The sequence below is a fragment of the Podospora bellae-mahoneyi genome, chromosome 7 (genome assembly GCF_035222275.1).
Source record: "Podospora bellae-mahoneyi strain CBS 112042 chromosome 7, whole genome shotgun sequence".
NCBI lineage: Eukaryota > Fungi > Ascomycota > Sordariomycetes > Sordariales > Podosporaceae > Podospora > Podospora bellae-mahoneyi.
Window position 1 is genome coordinate 1408082 of NC_085886.1, and position 17119 is coordinate 1425200.

The window sequence follows — 17119 nt, forward strand, 5'->3', positions numbered from 1 at the left end:
CAGCAAGGAAGAATGCTTGGGTACCTTCCTGTTTAGGGGACAAGATTCGAGATTGGGAGGGGATTGGGCTTTGGGGTTCATGATGGCCAATAGCTAGAATCTTTGTTGACCATGGGCTTTCTGGCTGACATTTATTTTGAACATGGAGGAGTTCATGGTTGAACCGCGTCATCTTATCTGGGAGCAGCTTTTCGAGCGATGCGGGCGATTCACATATAGCAAGTTGGTTGATTACGGGGTGATGTTGGGTCAAGAGTGATGAGTTGGCGCGTAGGTTGCATATAACCGTGTTTTCTTTGGCACCTGGTGGTCAATAGTATCATGACGGTGCACTGTGTCAACTGCTAGGTAGATAGACGGCCGGTTGGGAAAGATTCGCGGGCCGTTGGATGATGGATGGTGGCGGGCGCCGTTGGGTAGGTACCTCTCTGTTGAACGATGAGGCGGACGGATGCTACGCCTTTTTTTTTCTCTCACGCCTATGGGATGGAGAAACGGCAGATTTTTCCGCGTCTGCATATGCAGGTACAGCTTGAGTGCTTGCAGATTTTCTATGACGTCTAACTTGGAACTATGGCATGTGCCTCGGAGGCTGTGATTCCCTTTTTTTGAGCATGCGTGATGTGGGTGTGGAATCGAGGCGCTTGGACGCCGCTACCTTATGTACATGTGACCGGGAGACTAACCCTGAAACAAACACCAGGTGTATGTAGAGCCTGGTGCTAGGTCGGGAGGTTGGTTATTCGGAACTGGACCGGAGGGGAGGGTGGTTGGGAAGATTTGAAGATGGCAGGGGAACCAGAAATTGGGTTGGCTACCAAGGGAAGATTGGGTAGTTGAGGGAGAAGAGCCGCACTGTATAACCTGCTGGGTCAGAAGAGGTGATGTTGGCGATAGAGGATGGGAGGTCGGAAGCTAGGTGGTCTTCTGTGCGCCGTGCCGCACCGTGAGATCAAGATTTCTTTGGGGATGTCGGTTCGACGAAGAGGCACCACGAAGATATGAGTTATCAGAAGAAGAGAGACGTAGAAGAAGCCTTACCTGTGCTTCCAGGTTGAGGTGGTGTAGGGCTGTTTCCCGGGGATCCCCGGTTCCTGAATGACAGCGGGGGTGGCCCCTGAAAGCTTGGGTACCTAGCGGCGGGTAGCGGGTGGGTCAGTGCTTGGCAGTATCGTAGGTTTCCAACTTTTGAGATGTTGGTTTCTCTTCTGTTGATCTCCAAACTCAGAGGCCGTTTCTCGACGCTAGTTCTGGCTAGCATGGTGCTTCCCGACGGCCTTTTTGGCTTCACTATGGCAGCGAAAAGCCAAGATGAAGTGGCGACTGGTAGGATTGCATCGCTCGTACAGGCTGACAGCGCTAACTGATTACATGTGCACTTCTGTGGGGCTCTGCTCGTCAGCTCCTCTTCCTGTGTGTTGATTCCTTCCTCCATCACATTGTCAACACACACAGAGAACTGCGGTGGCCTGGGGGCTGAAAATCTGGGGGGAGGCAAAGCCCTTTTGGCCTTTTTCTTCTTGAAGAAGAGGAGACGAGGCGATTGGGGGCTTTCTCTGGTGTACTGAACTTGGTATCGCAAGCATGGTCGTACTTGACATACTACGTACGGACGTTAACTGGAACCAAATCCAACGTTGCGTGAGATGCCCTGGTCTTGATTGATGGGCATCCTGAAGAACCTGGAAGACAAGGGGGTTTGATAAAATGGACGAGGAGCGGCGCGGTTTGTGGTTTGTGGTTTGTGGTTGTGGTGGTTGCTGACACACTTTCCCTTTTCGATCTTAATCTCAAGAGGACCCCCTTCCAAGGCTCTGCTTACGATTTACGCCCTTTTTTCACTCCTGGTTTGTTTCTTTGCCTTTTTTGAATTGCTATCGCCAATTACACTCGTTCAATTCTCTCGTTATTTTCTTGTCTTTATGTTTTGACGTGACTGCAATCGCTGGGCAGGAAATACCGCAGTGATCATGAAAGCCTCATCTTCGCCAAGACATCGAGTATAGGCGACCAAATACGGGCGACATCATTCAAAAGAGGGAAGAGGAGAAAAGGACACATCATGGATTCACCACGGCCACCGCTGGATCCTCGAGACGAACTGCTTCAAGGCCACGGCATCGAGCTCGCCGAACGTCCACAGTTCACTGAACATGACACCCAGCCCGGCCTTGAGGTTGCCACCCACTCCACGCTTGAAGTGGCTCCAGGCACTGGGCCAGTTCCAATCGGTTCGCCTGGCACAGGCTTTGAGGATCTCAAGGCATGGGAGAAGGTAGGAAACCTATCATTGGGATACGGCAAGGTGTTCGACAGTACCAACAGCCCGCCACCACCGCCAATACCAAACTATGGTTTTGGGGGACCACCGCCGATACCCGGGACGGAAATGGTGACACCGGGGATGCATAGGCCGAGTAGGCCCGGAACAGCATACAGCAGTACGACTTCAAGAGGAGGGCCGAATGGGAGGGGCCAAGGCAGTGTTGATTCGGGCAACCCGTTTGTCGCCGGGCCATCACTGCCACCTTTGCCAGGCGAGGGACTCGACGGAAGAAGGAAAAGAGAGATGATATGCGGAGTCAAACGACAGTCATTTTGGATTATCCTTGCGACTGGGATATCTCTCGCCGTGATAGCGATAGCAGCCGGTGTTGGTGTAGGAGTCTCGTTGGGAAACAAGAACTCCAAGGAAGCGTAAGTTTTCTCCTCCATCCTCGTTTTGTGCTGCATCAAATTAATCTTTCGTAGACAACCGCCAACACCATCACAATCTACCTCACCATCAACACCCGTTCGAACCCTCCCAGTACCCCTTTTCAACGCCTCCACCGTCACGAACCCCGAGTCTACCAACAAGAGCGAGCTGATACCCGCCGACATATCGTGCCCTGTTCAGAACCTCACTCTCTATTCTTCGCCTATGACCCCGTCAAATGATCGGAAATTTCTACTGTTTTGTGGGAGGGATTACAATGTTGGTAATGGGGCGACGGATATGTATGATGTGAGAGTTGATACCATGGCGGAGTGTATAGATTCGTGTGCCAAACAGAAAGGGTGCGTCGGTTCCGGATGGGGGGAGCAGGGGGGGAAACATGTCTGCTATCTGAAGAGTCGGTTGGGGGAGCCGAATTTGGCGGGACATTGGATGTTTGCGGTGGAGGATACGGAGTTTAATGGGGGAGGGGACTTACCTTTGCCTGGTGGGACATAAGAAGATGCGATCTTTTCTATTTTGTTATTTTTCTGGATACCTCGGGAGATGGGGCGTTTGAGTGGTTTCAGGGATGAAGGAAAACAAGGCTCGAGGGAGGTCGTGGTGTCTAGTGTTTACTCTCTTGCGGGTTGCCTGTGGTCAAATGGATTGGATCGATGGGTGATGGGGTATGTTCAGGATACTATGACATATGAATTGATACCTTTCAAACATCTTCTTGTATACTGTTAGGGGTGGTGACAGATAGTAAACCGAGGTGGTCAGGATTGTGGAGTTCTAGGCCCGTCACCAACACCGACGTCATAGGGCATTTTGATAGGACATCAAAAGTCTAGACTCAGCAACGCCGTCCCAACTGTCACACCGCCCAGAATCCATTGGCAAGCTCATGCAACGATACGACCCCGTATTTGGTTCCTTGGAAGCATCCATTGGACAAGCTCCATCCAAAATCAAACACGCTGTCTCGTCGCGCAAGTGGAGGGGCAGCTCCTGAAGCAAAGCAGCAAGAGTGGAGTGCGGGGTTCCCGTGGTTGGCTTGCTCAACTTGCTCCAGGCAGGCGACACACTCCGCTGCGATCCATCACTGCCGTCCTCGACTTGACACTCATCCAGAGCTTCCGGTTGACTTTGAATCTTTCCCATTTCCCTCTCCTCTCCGACTTGATTGTCCTACACGCTCTCTCTCCATTAACCGCACATATCACCCCGCGAACAGCCAACATGGCAACCACCGAACTCGACCGCGACCCCTCCAAAGCCATCACCGCCATCCGCGACGCCCGCCCTCCCGCCACCGACCGCTTCACCTATCTCACCATCGTCGAGTCGAACCTCTCCCCAGAGGTCCTCCCAACCCTCAACGAAGTCCTTCAAGATGCTGGTCTCACGCAAGAAATCGGCTGGGACCTGGTATACAACCTCGTCTCCCTCCCCGGCTCGTCATCATGCCTCGAGACGATCGCGCGCCTTGGCAACCCCCGAGAGGTCATCCTCAAGGTTCTCGAAACACTCGAACTCTTAGGCGAAGAGGAGGGCTACGAAGCAGATGATGAAGCTGAAACCACAAAGGAGAAGAAGGAGGGCGATGTGACGAAAACAGAGAAATTCATCACCCTAATGGGGATGCTGGCGATCCTACACGGAAGAATCAAGACCAAGTATCCCTCTCGCTTCCTGGCGCAGACGCTGCAGACGGTGCTGGGGGCTTATGAGGCGGGGAGTGAAGAGATGACGGCTGCGGTGATCAATTTGGTGCATAGTCTGAGTGGGAAGAGGGCGAGGCCACCGTTGCCGAGCAGGAAGTCGAGCGTGAATGTGACCAACTTGGACGCTCGGGGGGATAGGGGGAAGAATGCGCCTGATCCGGAGGCGGATGATGGGAAGGAGGGCGAGGCAAAGACGGAGGATCCGGATGAGACGGAGCTGCAGCAGAAGCTGTTGTTGAGTTTTGCCACGTGCGTGTTGGAGAGGTACGCGAATGGGAATGATTTGGCGTGGGCGGGGAGGCTGGTTGAGTTTTATGAGCCGGAGAGGACTGTGCCGGGGAGGAGGACGTTGATGGGGGCTTTTAGGGAGGAGGAGGGGTTGTTGGCTAAGGATGGGATTGTGGGGAATTTGGTGGTATGTTTCTGTTCCTTGAAGATGTTGACTGACCCGAGAGCTGACATGATATCTAGGCGCTGATTGGCGATCTTGGACTGAGGTCATGCTCCAGGACGTTCCTGAAGCATGTGTGTGAAGGACCTTTACATGAGAATCCGCTGGCTGGCTCAGAGGACTTTGAGTCAGCAAGCCAGGTCAAGCTTTCTACAGGAGGAGCTGTTTGTCTCGTAGCCTACTGGGTCTTCTCGTCGACAATCTTTGACGCCGACCACCCACAGCCAGAGATGAACATCTTCCCAGACCACTATGCCGTCCTGGACAAATTCCTTCAAGATGATGCGCATGCCCAGATTCAACAGTCGCCAGGCACAGTAGAGGCCCTTGTCACAATCGGCTTCTGGCTGCATGCGAACAAGTTTGTCTCGGCGAACCCCAACACCCCGCTCACAAATCCTACAACATCTCCAGAAGATCCTACCTCGGATTTTATGCGGTATATTCACCTCGTCACACTTATCGCGCTATTTCATCCCAAGCTTCACGTTCGCAACGCAGCCAGCACACTGGCTGGGCAGGTACTCCATTCTGATCCATCAGATGATGACCGCTTGAAGGTCTTGTACGATTTGTTGGAGAATTGCACATTTGCCTCGCTCAAAGCGAGAGCGATCACCTGGCTGAGAGAGGAGTTGATCGCAGCGTCCACGGAAAAGCTTCACCAAGCAACCGCTTTTTCAACACCGCAGGCTCTGGAAACGGTGCAATATGTGGTCTTTCCAAACCTGGACTTTTTGGTGGAGGATACCAATCTGGAGGAAGTGGTCGAGTATCTGGTGACCAACGCACCATTCCTCATGCAGGCAGTGAACTTGGGATTATTCCTCTGGTCCAGTCCAGAGAAATGGAAGGCCGTGCTGCCGGCGAACATGGATGCGACGGTCAGGCAGCGCTGGTTTGAGCCGCTGCTAGAGAGCATCGAGAGGGTTCAAAAGGAGAGCAAGAGCTCTGATGTAGAGTTGGGGCCGTTGGAGGGTGAACTGGCCGTGTTGAAGGGGAGGTTGGAGGATCTTGCTGCGAAGGAGGGATTCACTGGTGGGAAGGGTGTATGAGCATACTGTCGTTGACTGAGTATCTATCATCGGGTTGGGCACATATTGACGATTGTGAGGTGAACTAGGTGGCGCAAATGGGAGCGACGGTAATAATGTGGGGGACGAGGGATAAGAGACATATGATGAACTGGTTCTGTAGGAGATATTGCTACTTGTGAATACTAAACGGATTGTTCCGGGTGATGGTGTCGATGAAGAAGACTTGTTAGGACAGGGAGATCGAAGCACTTGGGCCAACATCTTGACCCTGAGCTTGGCCAAAATCAAGATCAAGAAGGAGCATTCATCTTGGCAACGTTCATTGCGGCCCCTGAGCAAGTTCAGGAGCATTTCCTCCAGGGGCCTGGGTTGAGAGTGGGGCAGGGGTGGCACAAACACCCGGGCCGTGACTCCAATCGCTAGCGCCGAGCCACAGCGAACCAAAAAGCCGTTTCCCTGCAGGTAAACCGTTATGATGTCATTCTTATAAGTGCTCCCGTTCTCGTACAGACCGCGATTGTACATACACAATGGAGCAATTCCTGTTGGTTGCTCGATTGCGAGGGAAAATATCTTGCAGCGAAGGACCTAATACCTAGAATAAAAGGCCGAGTTCGTCCGAGCGGCTGTTTTTTTTTTATAAAAAAAAAGCGTTGGCACCAGTGACACCACACCCAGCACCATCGAGGGGCAACGACACGCGCCAAACACTTACGGCTACACAACGGCGACTTTGTCCTGTGTCAGGAACACGCGTTGCCGGGCGAGCATTTGTGACCTTGCTGTTTCCCTCCTTGGCTGATGCTTTTATTTTCTTTCACTTTGCAATAACAAAACACCACAACCACCTCAGCGGATTTGATCGGCTTTTTGATCTGAGCGGTCGGCGCTCTCTCTCTTGCACATCAACTAGCAAATCCAATTGCACGTACCTCGACAACACGGACGTCGACGACACGACTCTCCACCATGACGGGAGACTTTGAGTCCCCAAGCCCAGGAGGCCATCTGCCCACCGAGGCCGAGACCAAAGATGGAAACCTCAGGCTAGTTACCGAGACCCAAAACGGCCAGCAGGTTACTGTTGTCCGTGATGCCGATAACCACATTGTGTATCCCACCTACGTCCCACCTGCAACTCTCTCTCCTGTGTCAGGAGATTCGCCTTCTACATCGCCCTCACCAAAGACTACCACCATGTCCGAACCGAATCAAGATAGGGAAAAGGGGGGGCAGCGGGAGGCAAAAGGGAAGCAGCAAGCGGAGGAACCAAAAGTCGAACAACCTCGCAAGGTCCAGACAGAACCAACAGACAGAACAGCCTCCCCTCGCCCCCAAGCTCGAAACTGGGCCACCGAATTCCCCCAACCCGACAAAACCTTCACCATGCCTGCTCCCCCTCGTCGAGCCGGCACGAATCTTTCGGCGATTCCCCCTGGAGTAGACTATTCTAGCAGCAGCGACTCCTCTTCTTCTTCTTCCGACGACGAAGAAGACTACCATACCCAGCTTTCCAACAAAAAGAAGCACAAGAAGAAATCCAAGAAACCAACCCCCGAGGAAGAAGAAGACCGATACCGCCGCTTCAAGATCGGAAACCCTCACTACAAAACCCGCGGCAAGGTCTCCAAGCGCGACGGCCGGCTGAGCATTTCTGTCAAGGACACCTCCCAGACGGGGTATCTAGCCAAAGCTCTCGGGACCGCAGCAAAGCACATGGTGCCACTGAAGCCGCCCCCGGGCGGTTCAGACTCTGAATCCTCCAAGTCGGTCGCCGCCCACTTCAAGGGGGTTCCCACCCGGAAACGGACCGCTTCCACGATCGATATCAAGTCGCTCAAACCACCCAAACTCAACATCGTGATCATGGTCATTGGCTCCCGGGGTGACGCACAACCGTTTCTCAAGATTGGGAAGATCCTCAAGGAGAAGTACGGACACCGCGTCCGTATTGCCACCCACCCCGCCTTTAGGGACTTTGTCGAGCAGGACTCTGGACTGGAGTTTTTTTCTGTCGGGGGGGACCCGTCTGAGCTGATGAGCTTCATGGTGAAGAACCCGGGCATGATTCCGACCTTGTCGTCGGTCAAGGCGGGGGACATACAGAAGCGGCGGGCGGCCATGGCGGAGATGTTTCAGGGGTTTTGGAAGGCGTGCATCAACGCCACCGACGACGAGCACGACGTGAAGAACATCAAGATGATGGGCAAGCGGGACCCGTTCGTGGCGGATGCGATCATTGCGAACCCGCCGAGCTTTGCGCACATTCACTGCGCCGAGGCGCTGGGGATTCCGTTGCACTTGATGTTTACTTTTCCTTATACCCCGACGCAGGCGTTCCCGCATCCGCTGGCGAGCATTAAGAGGAGCAATGTGGAGGAGGGGTATACGAACTTTATCAGTTACCCGTTGGTGGAGATGATGGTGTGGCAGGGTTTGGGAGACTTGGTGAATGAGTTTAGGGTTGGGACGCTGGGGCTGGATCCGGTGAGCACGCTCTGGGCTCCCGGGGCGACGTATCGGTTGCATGTGCCGTTTACGTATCTTTGGAGTCCGGGGTTGGTGCCGAAGCCGGGGGATTGGGGGGAGGAGGTGGAGGTGGCGGGGTTTGTGTTTTTGGAGCTGGCAGATAATTTTAAGCCGCCGGGGGAGCTCGAGAGGTTTTTGGGGAGAAGCGATCAGGGTGGTGGGGAGGGGGAGGAGAGGGTGGATGAGAAGCCGGTGGTGTATATTGGGTTTGGGAGCATTGTTGTGGATGACCCGGAGAGGTTCACCGAGATGATCTTTGAGGCGGTGGAGTTGGCGGGTGTGAGGGCGTTGGTTAGTAAGGGGTGGGGAGGACTGGGGGGGGACAAGTTGGATGTTCCCGAGGATGTGTATATGCTTGATAATACGCCTCATGACTGGCTGTTCCCTAGGGTGAAGGCGTGTGTCATCCATGGAGGGGCGGGGACGACGGCGATCGCGTTGAAGTGTGGGAAGCCGACGATGATTGTGCCGTTTTTTGGGGATCAGCATTTTTGGGGGAGCATGGTTGGCAATGCGGGGGCTGGGCCGGAGGCGGTGCCGTATAAGGAGCTGACGGCGGAGAAGTTGGCGGAGGGGATCAAGTTTTGTTTGAGGGATGAGGCTAGGGAGGCGGCGGAGAAGATTGCGAGGGATATTGAACGGGAGGGGGACGGGGCGGAGAATGCTTGTGAGGCCTTCCATAAGGGGTTGTTGATTCAGAGAGAGGTGAAGGGAGGGGGGAGGAGCTCGATGAGGTGTTCGATTCTGCCGGATCAGGTGGCGGTTTGGCGGATGAAGGAGACGGGGTTGAGGTTGAGCCCTATTGCGGCGGAAATGTTGGTGGAGAGGGGGCTGGTGAGCTGGAAGAAGCTGAGGTTGTTGAGACATAACGAGTGGAATGATTTTGAGGGGCCGGGGGAGCCGGTGACGGGTGTGGCGGGGTCGATCATGGGGACGGTTGGGAATGTTTTTGGGGGGATTGGGGGGGTGCCGTATCGGGTTGCGAAGAGTGCTAAGAAGCGGAAGGATAAGGAGAAGGGGAAGAGGAAGAAGAGGAAGGATGACAAGAGGCAGCAGCAGCAGCAGCAGCAGAACGGGAATGACGAGGGGGATGGGGAGGAGCCACCTCAAGCTGAGACTGCTACTACTCATGCCATTGACGACCGGAGATCGGACTCTTCTTCTGTACGCTCCAACCCGGCAGAGGAAGTAGCTCATCATGTCGGTCGTGGCGCCCTCAAATCGGCCTCCGCCATCGCCAAAGCCCCTGTCGACCTCAGCTTGGCCCTCGCTCAAGGCTTCCACAACGCCCCTAGACTTTATGGAGACGACACCGTCCGGCGACCCATCCGCGTTACTGGGATGAAATCAGGTCTCAAAGCAGCCAGAAATGAATTCGCGTACGGCATCTACGACGGCGTCACGGGCGTCGTTCGCCTCCCCTACCGCGGAGCAAAAGAAGGTGGCCTTGGTGGGTTTGCAAGGGGCGTGGGTATGGGACTTACAGGGCTTGTGCTCAAGGACCTGGCTGCTGTCATTGGGCCGGTTGGGTACACGCTCAAGGGAGTGGTCAAGCAAGCTGAACGGGGGAAGCAGCCGATCAAGTACATCAGGCGGGCGAGGATTGTTCAGGGTGAACGAGACACGGAGGCGTTGAGCGAGGAAGAAAAGGCGAGGTTGAGCAAAGAGGCGGTGAAGGGGTGGTCGGTGATGTGGAAGTTGTGGGACGAGATGGTCAAGCAGGAGAAGAAGAAGAAGCGGGGGAGGAGCATCAAGGCTAAGCTTGGAGGGAAGGCGAGGAGGCGCCGAAAGAGAAAGGAATGGGACGTGGTGTTTGAGAGTGTGGAGGTTGCGGAGAAGGCGTTGGAGGCGCTGAAGAAGGGGGAGGATATGGATGTTGTTTTGGAGCGGGTGGAGAAGGAGAGGGGGGCGGGTCATAGTCCTGTTGCGGTTGAGAATGGGCAGTCGAACATGTTGGAGAGTACGGAAAATAAGGACTTTGCGGGGGTTGGGAAAAGGGAGGCGGATGCTGAGACTGCTAGGACGAAGGTTCCTAGTCCGTTGGAGATGAATGGGGTGGGTAGTGGGAGCAAGGTTGATGGGGAGGTAGTGATGGGTGAGGAAAAGAAGGAGGAGAAGGAGGAGGATATGAAGGAGAATCCGTTCTCGGTGGCCACGCCGGCGATTGCAAAGAATAAGGAGGAGAATAGGCTGACGATGGAGGCTATTGAGGTTAGGCCTTAGGGGCCGCTTTGAGACTGCTGGAGTTGTTTGCGGTGCGCTGCTTTTGTTTTGGCTGCGGTGCGTTGGGAGTTTTGGAAAGGCAGAGGTTGAAATAAGCAATATGAGGATACCCCGTTTTCTTTTTTGTAGTGATAAGTGGAGAGATATAGCTGGTGGACAAAGTAATACCTAATTCTACATTCGAGTCCTAGGAGAATGATTGCAATATTGTGATGAAGTAGTTAGTTCCTGGTGTTGGGTTTGATGGCCAAAGATCATGGATCTCTCTTGGTGCTCGATAAATCAACATAGGAAACATCATTACAACCAGCACATTGAACCAGCCCGAAGTAACCTCAATGCTAAACAAATCTCAGTGCTATGGATGCCCTCCCACCACTACTCCTTCTCGCTCTCCAACACAGCCTTAATCATGGCCTGCCCCACCTCCACGGCCCCCTTGAATCTCGGCTCAAAGAACTTTTGCGTCACGGCGAACCTCTCCCTCCAAGTGTCAAACTGCCTCAGACTGACACATTCTGCCCAACCGGCCGCGGCAATCGCAAACTGCAAATCGTCCCTCCTGAAGCTCTTGTCTTCAATCCCCACCCGCAAACACTCATCCAGCAACCCTGGGGTCCTGAACAGATGCTCCGCCACGCCCAGCCAAAGCCGAAAGAGAGGCGTCGAGCAAATCATGTGGTCGTAGGGCACGATTCCCAGCGCAGACCAGCAGTCGACCATGGCCAGCAAACTAAGATGATTATTCGGCAGCCCCCTCCCCCCTCCCTTTCCCCCAGAGGGTTTATTAAGTGAAAACCGATCAAGAAGCTCCTCCTTTAGCAGCGGCCTCTCCGCCCACTTGGGGCTCCCCTCGGCGCCAAAGACTTTTTCTTTGGCTTTGTACACCCTCTCACGCAACTCATCGGATCTGCCCTCAAGCATGAGGTAAAACAACTCAGTACTCGACCGGGCAAACTGCCCAATCTGCTTGTGCGCCTCTGGGTTGAGGATCGCTAAGCCGGCGTAGACGTGCCACTTTTGGGCGTAGATCCTCAGCATGAGGTTGATTTTCACGTTTTCGATCCCGCCGATGTAGCGAGATCCTTCCTCCCAGGGGAACTGGCGGTTGGCGTGCCAGGCTTTGCCCATGGAGAGGAAGGCGGCGTGGGTGACGGCTTGGGTGTCGGCCGTGATGCGGTCGTGCTCTTTGGCTGTGAGGTAGACGTGTGTAGAGTTGAGGCATGACAAGACAGATTCGACTTTCTGGAAAGATTCGTCAGAGGCGCGGTGTTTGATCAGGACTAAAGGTTGCCCGCGGGGGTCGACGTTGGGGCCGTGGAGGGAATGACAAGAAACGATGTCGACGTCGGATGGGAGGTAGGACTCAAATGCTTTGATCTCAGGGTCTTTGCAGGAGGTTTGGCCTCCGACTATGGCGCCTAGACGGGTTGCTATAGACCACAAAACATGTAAGGAACCGGATGGGACATGATGATGAAGATGATGGATGGGACACACATGGACCGAACTGTTCGACTACACGACCAATGGCGGCCGCCTCGACGCTGTAGATGATATAATTGCTCGCTCGCGAAACAAGGTGGCCGTTGCGGAGAATTTGAATATTGGTCTATAGACACAAACATCTCAGCAACTGGCTAACAGCAGCCAAGGTTAGAAAGATTGGAAAATCACATCGTACATTGTCTGCAAATTCCTTGGCAAGCTCTTCAAATTTTTCTTCTCTATCGCAGGCCATGACTCTAAAAAGAAACAAAAGAAAAAGAACGCAACGATTAGCCAACCATATCCGACCAAAGTTCTGAATTGGAACGTGGAAACTGGAAGAAATCTGAGAGCCAATGTTAGCGGGGAATCCCACAAAAATCGACAGTGATAAAAAGGTTGAGTGAAGGTAATACGGTCAGACGAAAAAAATTAGGTAGCTGAGATTTTTCATCATGGAAAGTCCGCAGTAACCCCCGGGCCCAGAATGGGTGACCGACAGCACCACGAACGATACTCTAGCCAAATGCACTCAAGTCATCATTGTATTGGGAGGAGGGGAGATTGTGCTGGTGTCGAAAAGAAGGAAGGAAACGTACCATTTGGGGAAGAGCTAAAGTCGCTCAATGATGGTTAGTCGAAGAAAGTCGAGAGAACAAGCATTACCTCCATCCAGCGCTGGCCAGTCGGCGGGCATACATCCTGCCCATGTCGCCCATGCCGATGAGGCCGATGGTGAAGTCTTTCGACCACGCGAACTCGGATGCCGTCGCCATTGTTGTTTCTCTTCCGAGCGAAAACGGTATTGCAAAGCAAGGGATACTCCTCGATGGCAAAGATCACATCCTCAGGAGGGCAACTGCGCAGAACTCCCAGCTTGTCTCTCAAAGTGGGGAAGAAAGCGTGCAAAGAATGCAAAGCTGGCTCGGCTGCTGTTGCTATTGTTGTTGCGAGTTGAAGAGAAGTTAAAGAAAATTTCTGACTGGAACTGAAATTTAAGCTTGCTCAAGGTGGGGCTCCCACCGTGCTCGCGACGCCCCACGGCCCCACTTGGATCTGGCAGACAGTGTACACTGTGGAGCGCACATGACAAGACCTTGGTCATCAGGGTTAAGCTTCCCGAGACATCAGAGACATCACCACTTACACTCACCCTATTAACCAACAACCTCACTCAAATGACCACCCTCCTATCATTCGGCTCCAACGGCTCAGGCCAACTGGGCCTCTCCCACCAAGAAGACGTCTCCTCCCCCTCCCTCGTCTTCACCCACCACCCCTCCTCAACCCTCCCCAGCTCAGTCGCCCAAATAGCCGCAGGAGGGAACCACACCCTCCTCCTCCTCACCAACAACCAAGTCCTCTACTCAGGCGACTCTCACAACAACAACAAAATCACCCCAACCTTCACCCCTCCACCCCTTCCAACACCTCCCCCAACCCCAATAAGATCCATCTCAGCAACCTGGTCCGCCTCCCACATAGCCACCCCCTCCCAGATATGGGTCCACGGCCACGGAACAAAAGGTGAACTTGCCCTCGGCTCCGGCATCACCTCGGCCACCTCCTTCCAACCCATCCCCAACTTTCCACCCTCGAACACAACAATCGTCTCTATATCGGCCAGCATGTCCCACGCCGTTGCTGTCCTGAACAACGGCCAAGTCTACGGTTGGGGCGCAGGTCGTAAAGGCCAGCTAGGTCCTGAACCATCACCCGCGGTGTCTTCACCAAGGTTAGTATCCTGTCCTTTCCCTGTGGTGAAAGCCCTTTGCGGGAAGGAATTCACCCTCCTCCTTGGCCCTCCTCAAACAGGAGAGTTTCTGGTATTAGGATCAGATAAATTCGCGATTAAATCCAACGCCCCCTCAGATCTAAAAGGTTGGAAGGACGCTGGTGCTAGCTGGGGGAGCGTCATCCTGTTAAAAGAGGACGGATCCCTCATCAGCTGGGGAAGGGATGACCACCAGCAACTTGCCCCATCGGACATTGGGCCAGTGGAAAAGATTGCTGTTGGGAGTGAGCATGCCCTGGCATTGACAAGAGACGGCAAAGTCCTAGCTTGGGGCTGGGGAGAACATGGCAACTGTGGATCACTTGAGGAGAGCAACAAGGAGAGGGCGAATGTCATTCAAATCCCGGATGAATACAACTTGGAGGATCATGAGGTTACAGCTCTAGGGGCAGGGTGCGCCACGAGTTGGATTGCCTTTGAGAAAAGGAGGTAAATAGCAAAGATGCGAGATATGGTATCAGTGATGAGAACAACAGCCGAACACCGCGGAACGCCGAGATGCAAATGCTGTCATTAATCGGTGAACAAGCCGAATTTACGGACCTAAGGTTATCGTCAGTTGAGTCCGCAGGAGGAAGAGGGGAATTGAGCATACCTGTGAAAGGCGCTGGGTTGGATCGAGTCCTGACACCAAACAATCAGATGGAGTGTCCTCTGTGCTGGTGGAGGATTTCTGCAGGTAACTATTAATACGCAGAGTGGATATATTCTGTGACAAGAGAGTCAGTAGGTCCCCTCGAATGGTAAGAGGTCATCGTGTGTAGCAACGAACCGGATCACTGGTAGAGTTCCACTCCAACCTGGCATTCTCCTCCTCTTCCTCGCCTTCGTCAGGATTGATAGGCTCCCACTGCCGGTCATCGTCCAGCTCATGGGGCGCCGGTCCCATAAACAGGGAGTCCTCCGACTGTGCCGTCCCCGGGGGTGGCTGCTGTGGCGGGCGGAGGTGAAATGCCGGTGGAGGGCGAGGCCTCGACGATGTTGGATTTTGTGGCTGTTGTGGCGGTTGGGCCACGGTTTGCGGGGTTGGGTCTGGCAGAGCTTGCTGGCGGCCACTAGTGGACATTGAACTAGCTCTGTGTGATGCCGCGTCAAGCTCTGGCCTGGGAGTCTTTGCAGAGGCATTTGGGCGGGCGGTCTTTTGCCTTGGTTCTCTGGCATCTTTCTCGCCAACAGTCATCAAGATAAACTCGCACAGGATGCCATCAGCTGCGTAGTATAACTTCATGGGACGGCCTGGGTTGCTGTAGCTTGTGGCTAGCTCTCCGCTGGTAATCTGAGCATGCTGGAGGATGGCGCGAAAGTCCTTGACGCTGATAATGATGTGGAGTTTGTCCTCAACCTGGACATTGTCGAACTCGTCCATCTCGACCGCGATGTTGGTGTGAAGGGGCTTTTTGAGGACGGTCTCGTTGTTAGCGCCGCCCCGTTTCTGGACCTTTTCGGTGAAGCATGTAAAGTTGACGAGGTTGCTGTCCTCATCTGTGTTGATGTCGAGGAGCTCAATGCCTGGTCCGAAATGGTCCATGAGCTGGCGAAGTGTTTTGGAAGAGATGGCCCATTGGTTTCTTGCCTCTTGCTTGTTGAACTTTGCGTGGGTGGGTGCTTTGACTTCGTATGGGAGAATATGCGAGGCAGTGATCCCGTTCCTAAAAGAAACCCTAGCAACAAGACGGCTTTTCTTGCCAACGCCATCGTCAATGGCTACGTCGCAGCGTTCAATGGAGGCGTCTCTCCCGTAGGCAGTCTCGCCGCCACCCTGCCGCGTTCTAAAGATGGCGAGTAGGGACTTGATGTAGAGCTGGCATGAGAACTTCTCGCGGTACTGGGGGCTTCCCTCGAATTTGTACCCGGAGAAGAAGCGGGTTGCGGCGAAGGAATAGCAAACATAAGCCGATTTGGAGATGTTCAGCGTTGTTAACATAAGCTGCAGGCAAACCTGTTAATGCAACCCCTCGTCTTCCAAGCAGGCAGAACACCAAACCTTTTCCTTCCTGGCCTCGAGACAGACCTCGTCACTGAACTTGAACATGCATGCCAATGCATCGTGGAGCACGGCCACGCCATCTTCACTCAGAGTGAAGTTGAGCACCACCATCTTGCCTTTGAGGTGTTGAGGATGATGAAGACTGAATAAAGTTGGTGGACAAGCTCCAAGACAGGCAGTGATGTGCGATTGGTGGGGTTACCTAAACAATTCTCACTAAAGGAAGGCGCCAGTTAGCGCAAAAGTCCCTGAAAGTTAGTGCTCAAGGCACGTGTCCCGCGACGCGTTCTCGACATGGTGCCTTCAGCCTCATCAGTTCCAACTACTTTCAAAACTCATTGTTCAGCCCCAGACTCAATGGTGGCCACGATACCACCTAGGCCACTCCTCCCTCGGGACATCTGGTTGATGGTGGTCGAGCAACTGGCGGCAGACTGTGATTTTGGGACGCTTTATACTTGTGCTCGTATCGATCGAGGTCTGGCACGGTTGGCTCTGCCTATGTTGTACAGTATACACGACCAATCACCCGTCTTCCACTAACTTGCGGGCAGCGAAGCCTCCGTTTGTCTATGGAGGTCCCTCATCGCATCAAGTCCCGACGAACCTCGCTAACCCTATTGTTGCTGGATCATTCATGTCTTTCGAGCTCGGCCATCTTCACTACGTCCTTGATGATTTTTCACAAAACAACGCGGCCCTCAAAGCTCGATTCTTTCAAGGTCCAATCGTAAGGGTAAGAAACGGAATCTTGACAAAGTCGTGATTGTGGCTGCCAACTCGATCATACGCTACATCCGGGCCGCTGCCAAGCAGGCTGATAAGCTGGTGCAGCTCACAACTCTTGATGGTTACTATTCCCCCGCAGCCAGCCTAATGAAATGGGTATCATCGCTGTCAAGCCTCACTTCCCTCTTCGTCGAGGATGGCTCTATACTCACAGCCGATGTGGCAAAGGCTCTTCGCCAGAAGTGCGCGTCTTTCAACTACCTATAAGCTAATCGCTGTCTTGAAGCTTTCATCAGCGGTGCTGAGTTAACTTCTGTTACAAAAAGACAATATCACTGCTGCGAAGGTCCCGAGGCCGATCAACAGCTCGCCGAATTTTTGCGAGATCTCAAGCCACAGTCACTGCAAACCTTCGTCATTAGTAGCCGGAACGAAGTAGGAAACGAGACTTT

At 53.7% G+C, this 17119-nt stretch overlaps 6 protein-coding genes across 6 annotated transcripts; 4 read left to right on the forward strand and 2 right to left on the reverse strand.

Annotated features, from left to right (window-relative positions):
• Nucleotides 1-1886: 1886 nt before the first annotated feature.
• On the forward strand, nt 1887-3501 carry QC761_706100 (uncharacterized protein). The gene is made up of 2 exons (XM_062882170.1): nt 1887-2697; nt 2752-3501. The coding sequence occupies exons 1-2, from the start codon at nt 2063-2065 to the stop codon at nt 3215-3217; spliced, it is 1101 nt and encodes a 366-aa protein (XP_062728178.1). The 5' UTR covers nt 1887-2062; the 3' UTR covers nt 3218-3501.
• Nucleotides 3502-3574: 73 nt separating this feature from the next.
• YBP1 (YAP1-binding protein 1) lies at nt 3575-6203 on the forward strand. Its single transcript, XM_062882171.1, has 2 exons — nt 3575-4843; nt 4900-6203. The coding sequence occupies exons 1-2, from the start codon at nt 3944-3946 to the stop codon at nt 5932-5934; spliced, it is 1935 nt and encodes a 644-aa protein (XP_062728179.1). The 5' UTR covers nt 3575-3943; the 3' UTR covers nt 5935-6203.
• Nucleotides 6204-6885: 682 nt separating this feature from the next.
• Nucleotides 6886-10668, forward strand: QC761_706120 (uncharacterized protein; the record flags this gene model as incomplete). The annotated part of the gene is made up of 1 exon (XM_062882172.1): nt 6886-10668. The coding sequence occupies one exon, from the start codon at nt 6886-6888 to the stop codon at nt 10666-10668; it is 3783 nt and encodes a 1260-aa protein (XP_062728180.1).
• A 112-nt stretch (nt 10669-10780) lies between these two features.
• On the reverse strand, nt 10781-13352 carry TYR1 (prephenate dehydrogenase (NADP(+))). The gene is given in 5 exon segments (XM_062882173.1): nt 10781-12101; nt 12169-12280; nt 12353-12491; nt 12823-13284; nt 13294-13352. Coding segments are annotated over 4 exon segments (1416 nt in total). The 5' UTR covers nt 12933-13284; nt 13294-13352; the 3' UTR covers nt 10781-11046.
• Nucleotides 13335-14384, forward strand: ATS1 (alpha tubulin suppressor; the record flags this gene model as incomplete). The annotated part of the gene is made up of 1 exon (XM_062882174.1): nt 13335-14384. The coding sequence occupies one exon, from the start codon at nt 13335-13337 to the stop codon at nt 14382-14384; it is 1050 nt and encodes a 349-aa protein (XP_062728182.1).
• QC761_706150 (uncharacterized protein) lies at nt 14261-16637 on the reverse strand. Its single transcript, XM_062882175.1, has 4 exons — nt 15936-16637; nt 14724-15878; nt 14547-14660; nt 14261-14494 (listed from the first exon to the last, which is right to left on the reverse strand). Exons 1-4 carry the CDS (start codon nt 16047-16049, stop codon nt 14465-14467), a joined length of 1413 nt encoding a protein of 470 aa, XP_062728183.1. The 5' UTR covers nt 16050-16637; the 3' UTR covers nt 14261-14464.
• Between the last annotated feature and the right edge of the window lie 482 nt (nt 16638-17119).

Excerpts from the sequence above, each read along its gene's own strand:
- QC761_706100 (XM_062882170.1), top strand. The coding sequence starts at position 2,063 with ATGGATTCACCACGGCCACCGCTGGATCCTCGAGACGAACTGCTTCAA. Across the intron at positions 2,698-2,751 it reads AACAAGAACTCCAAGGAAGC|ACAACCGCCAACACCATCAC; the intron begins GTAAGTTTTCTC and ends AATCTTTCGTAG.
- YBP1 (XM_062882171.1), top strand. The coding sequence starts at position 3,944 with ATGGCAACCACCGAACTCGACCGCGACCCCTCCAAAGCCATCACCGCC. Across the intron at positions 4,844-4,899 it reads GGATTGTGGGGAATTTGGTG|GCGCTGATTGGCGATCTTGG; the intron begins GTATGTTTCTGT and ends CATGATATCTAG.
- QC761_706150 (XM_062882175.1), bottom strand. The coding sequence starts at position 16,049 with ATGGTGGTGCTCAACTTCACTCTGAGTGAAGATGGCGTGGCCGTGCTC. Across the intron at positions 14,661-14,723 it reads GGAACTCTACCAGTGATCCG|AATATATCCACTCTGCGTAT; the intron begins GTTCGTTGCTAC and ends CTCTTGTCACAG. Across the intron at positions 14,495-14,546 it reads CAACCCAGCGCCTTTCACAG|GTCCGTAAATTCGGCTTGTT; the intron begins GTATGCTCAATT and ends CGATAACCTTAG.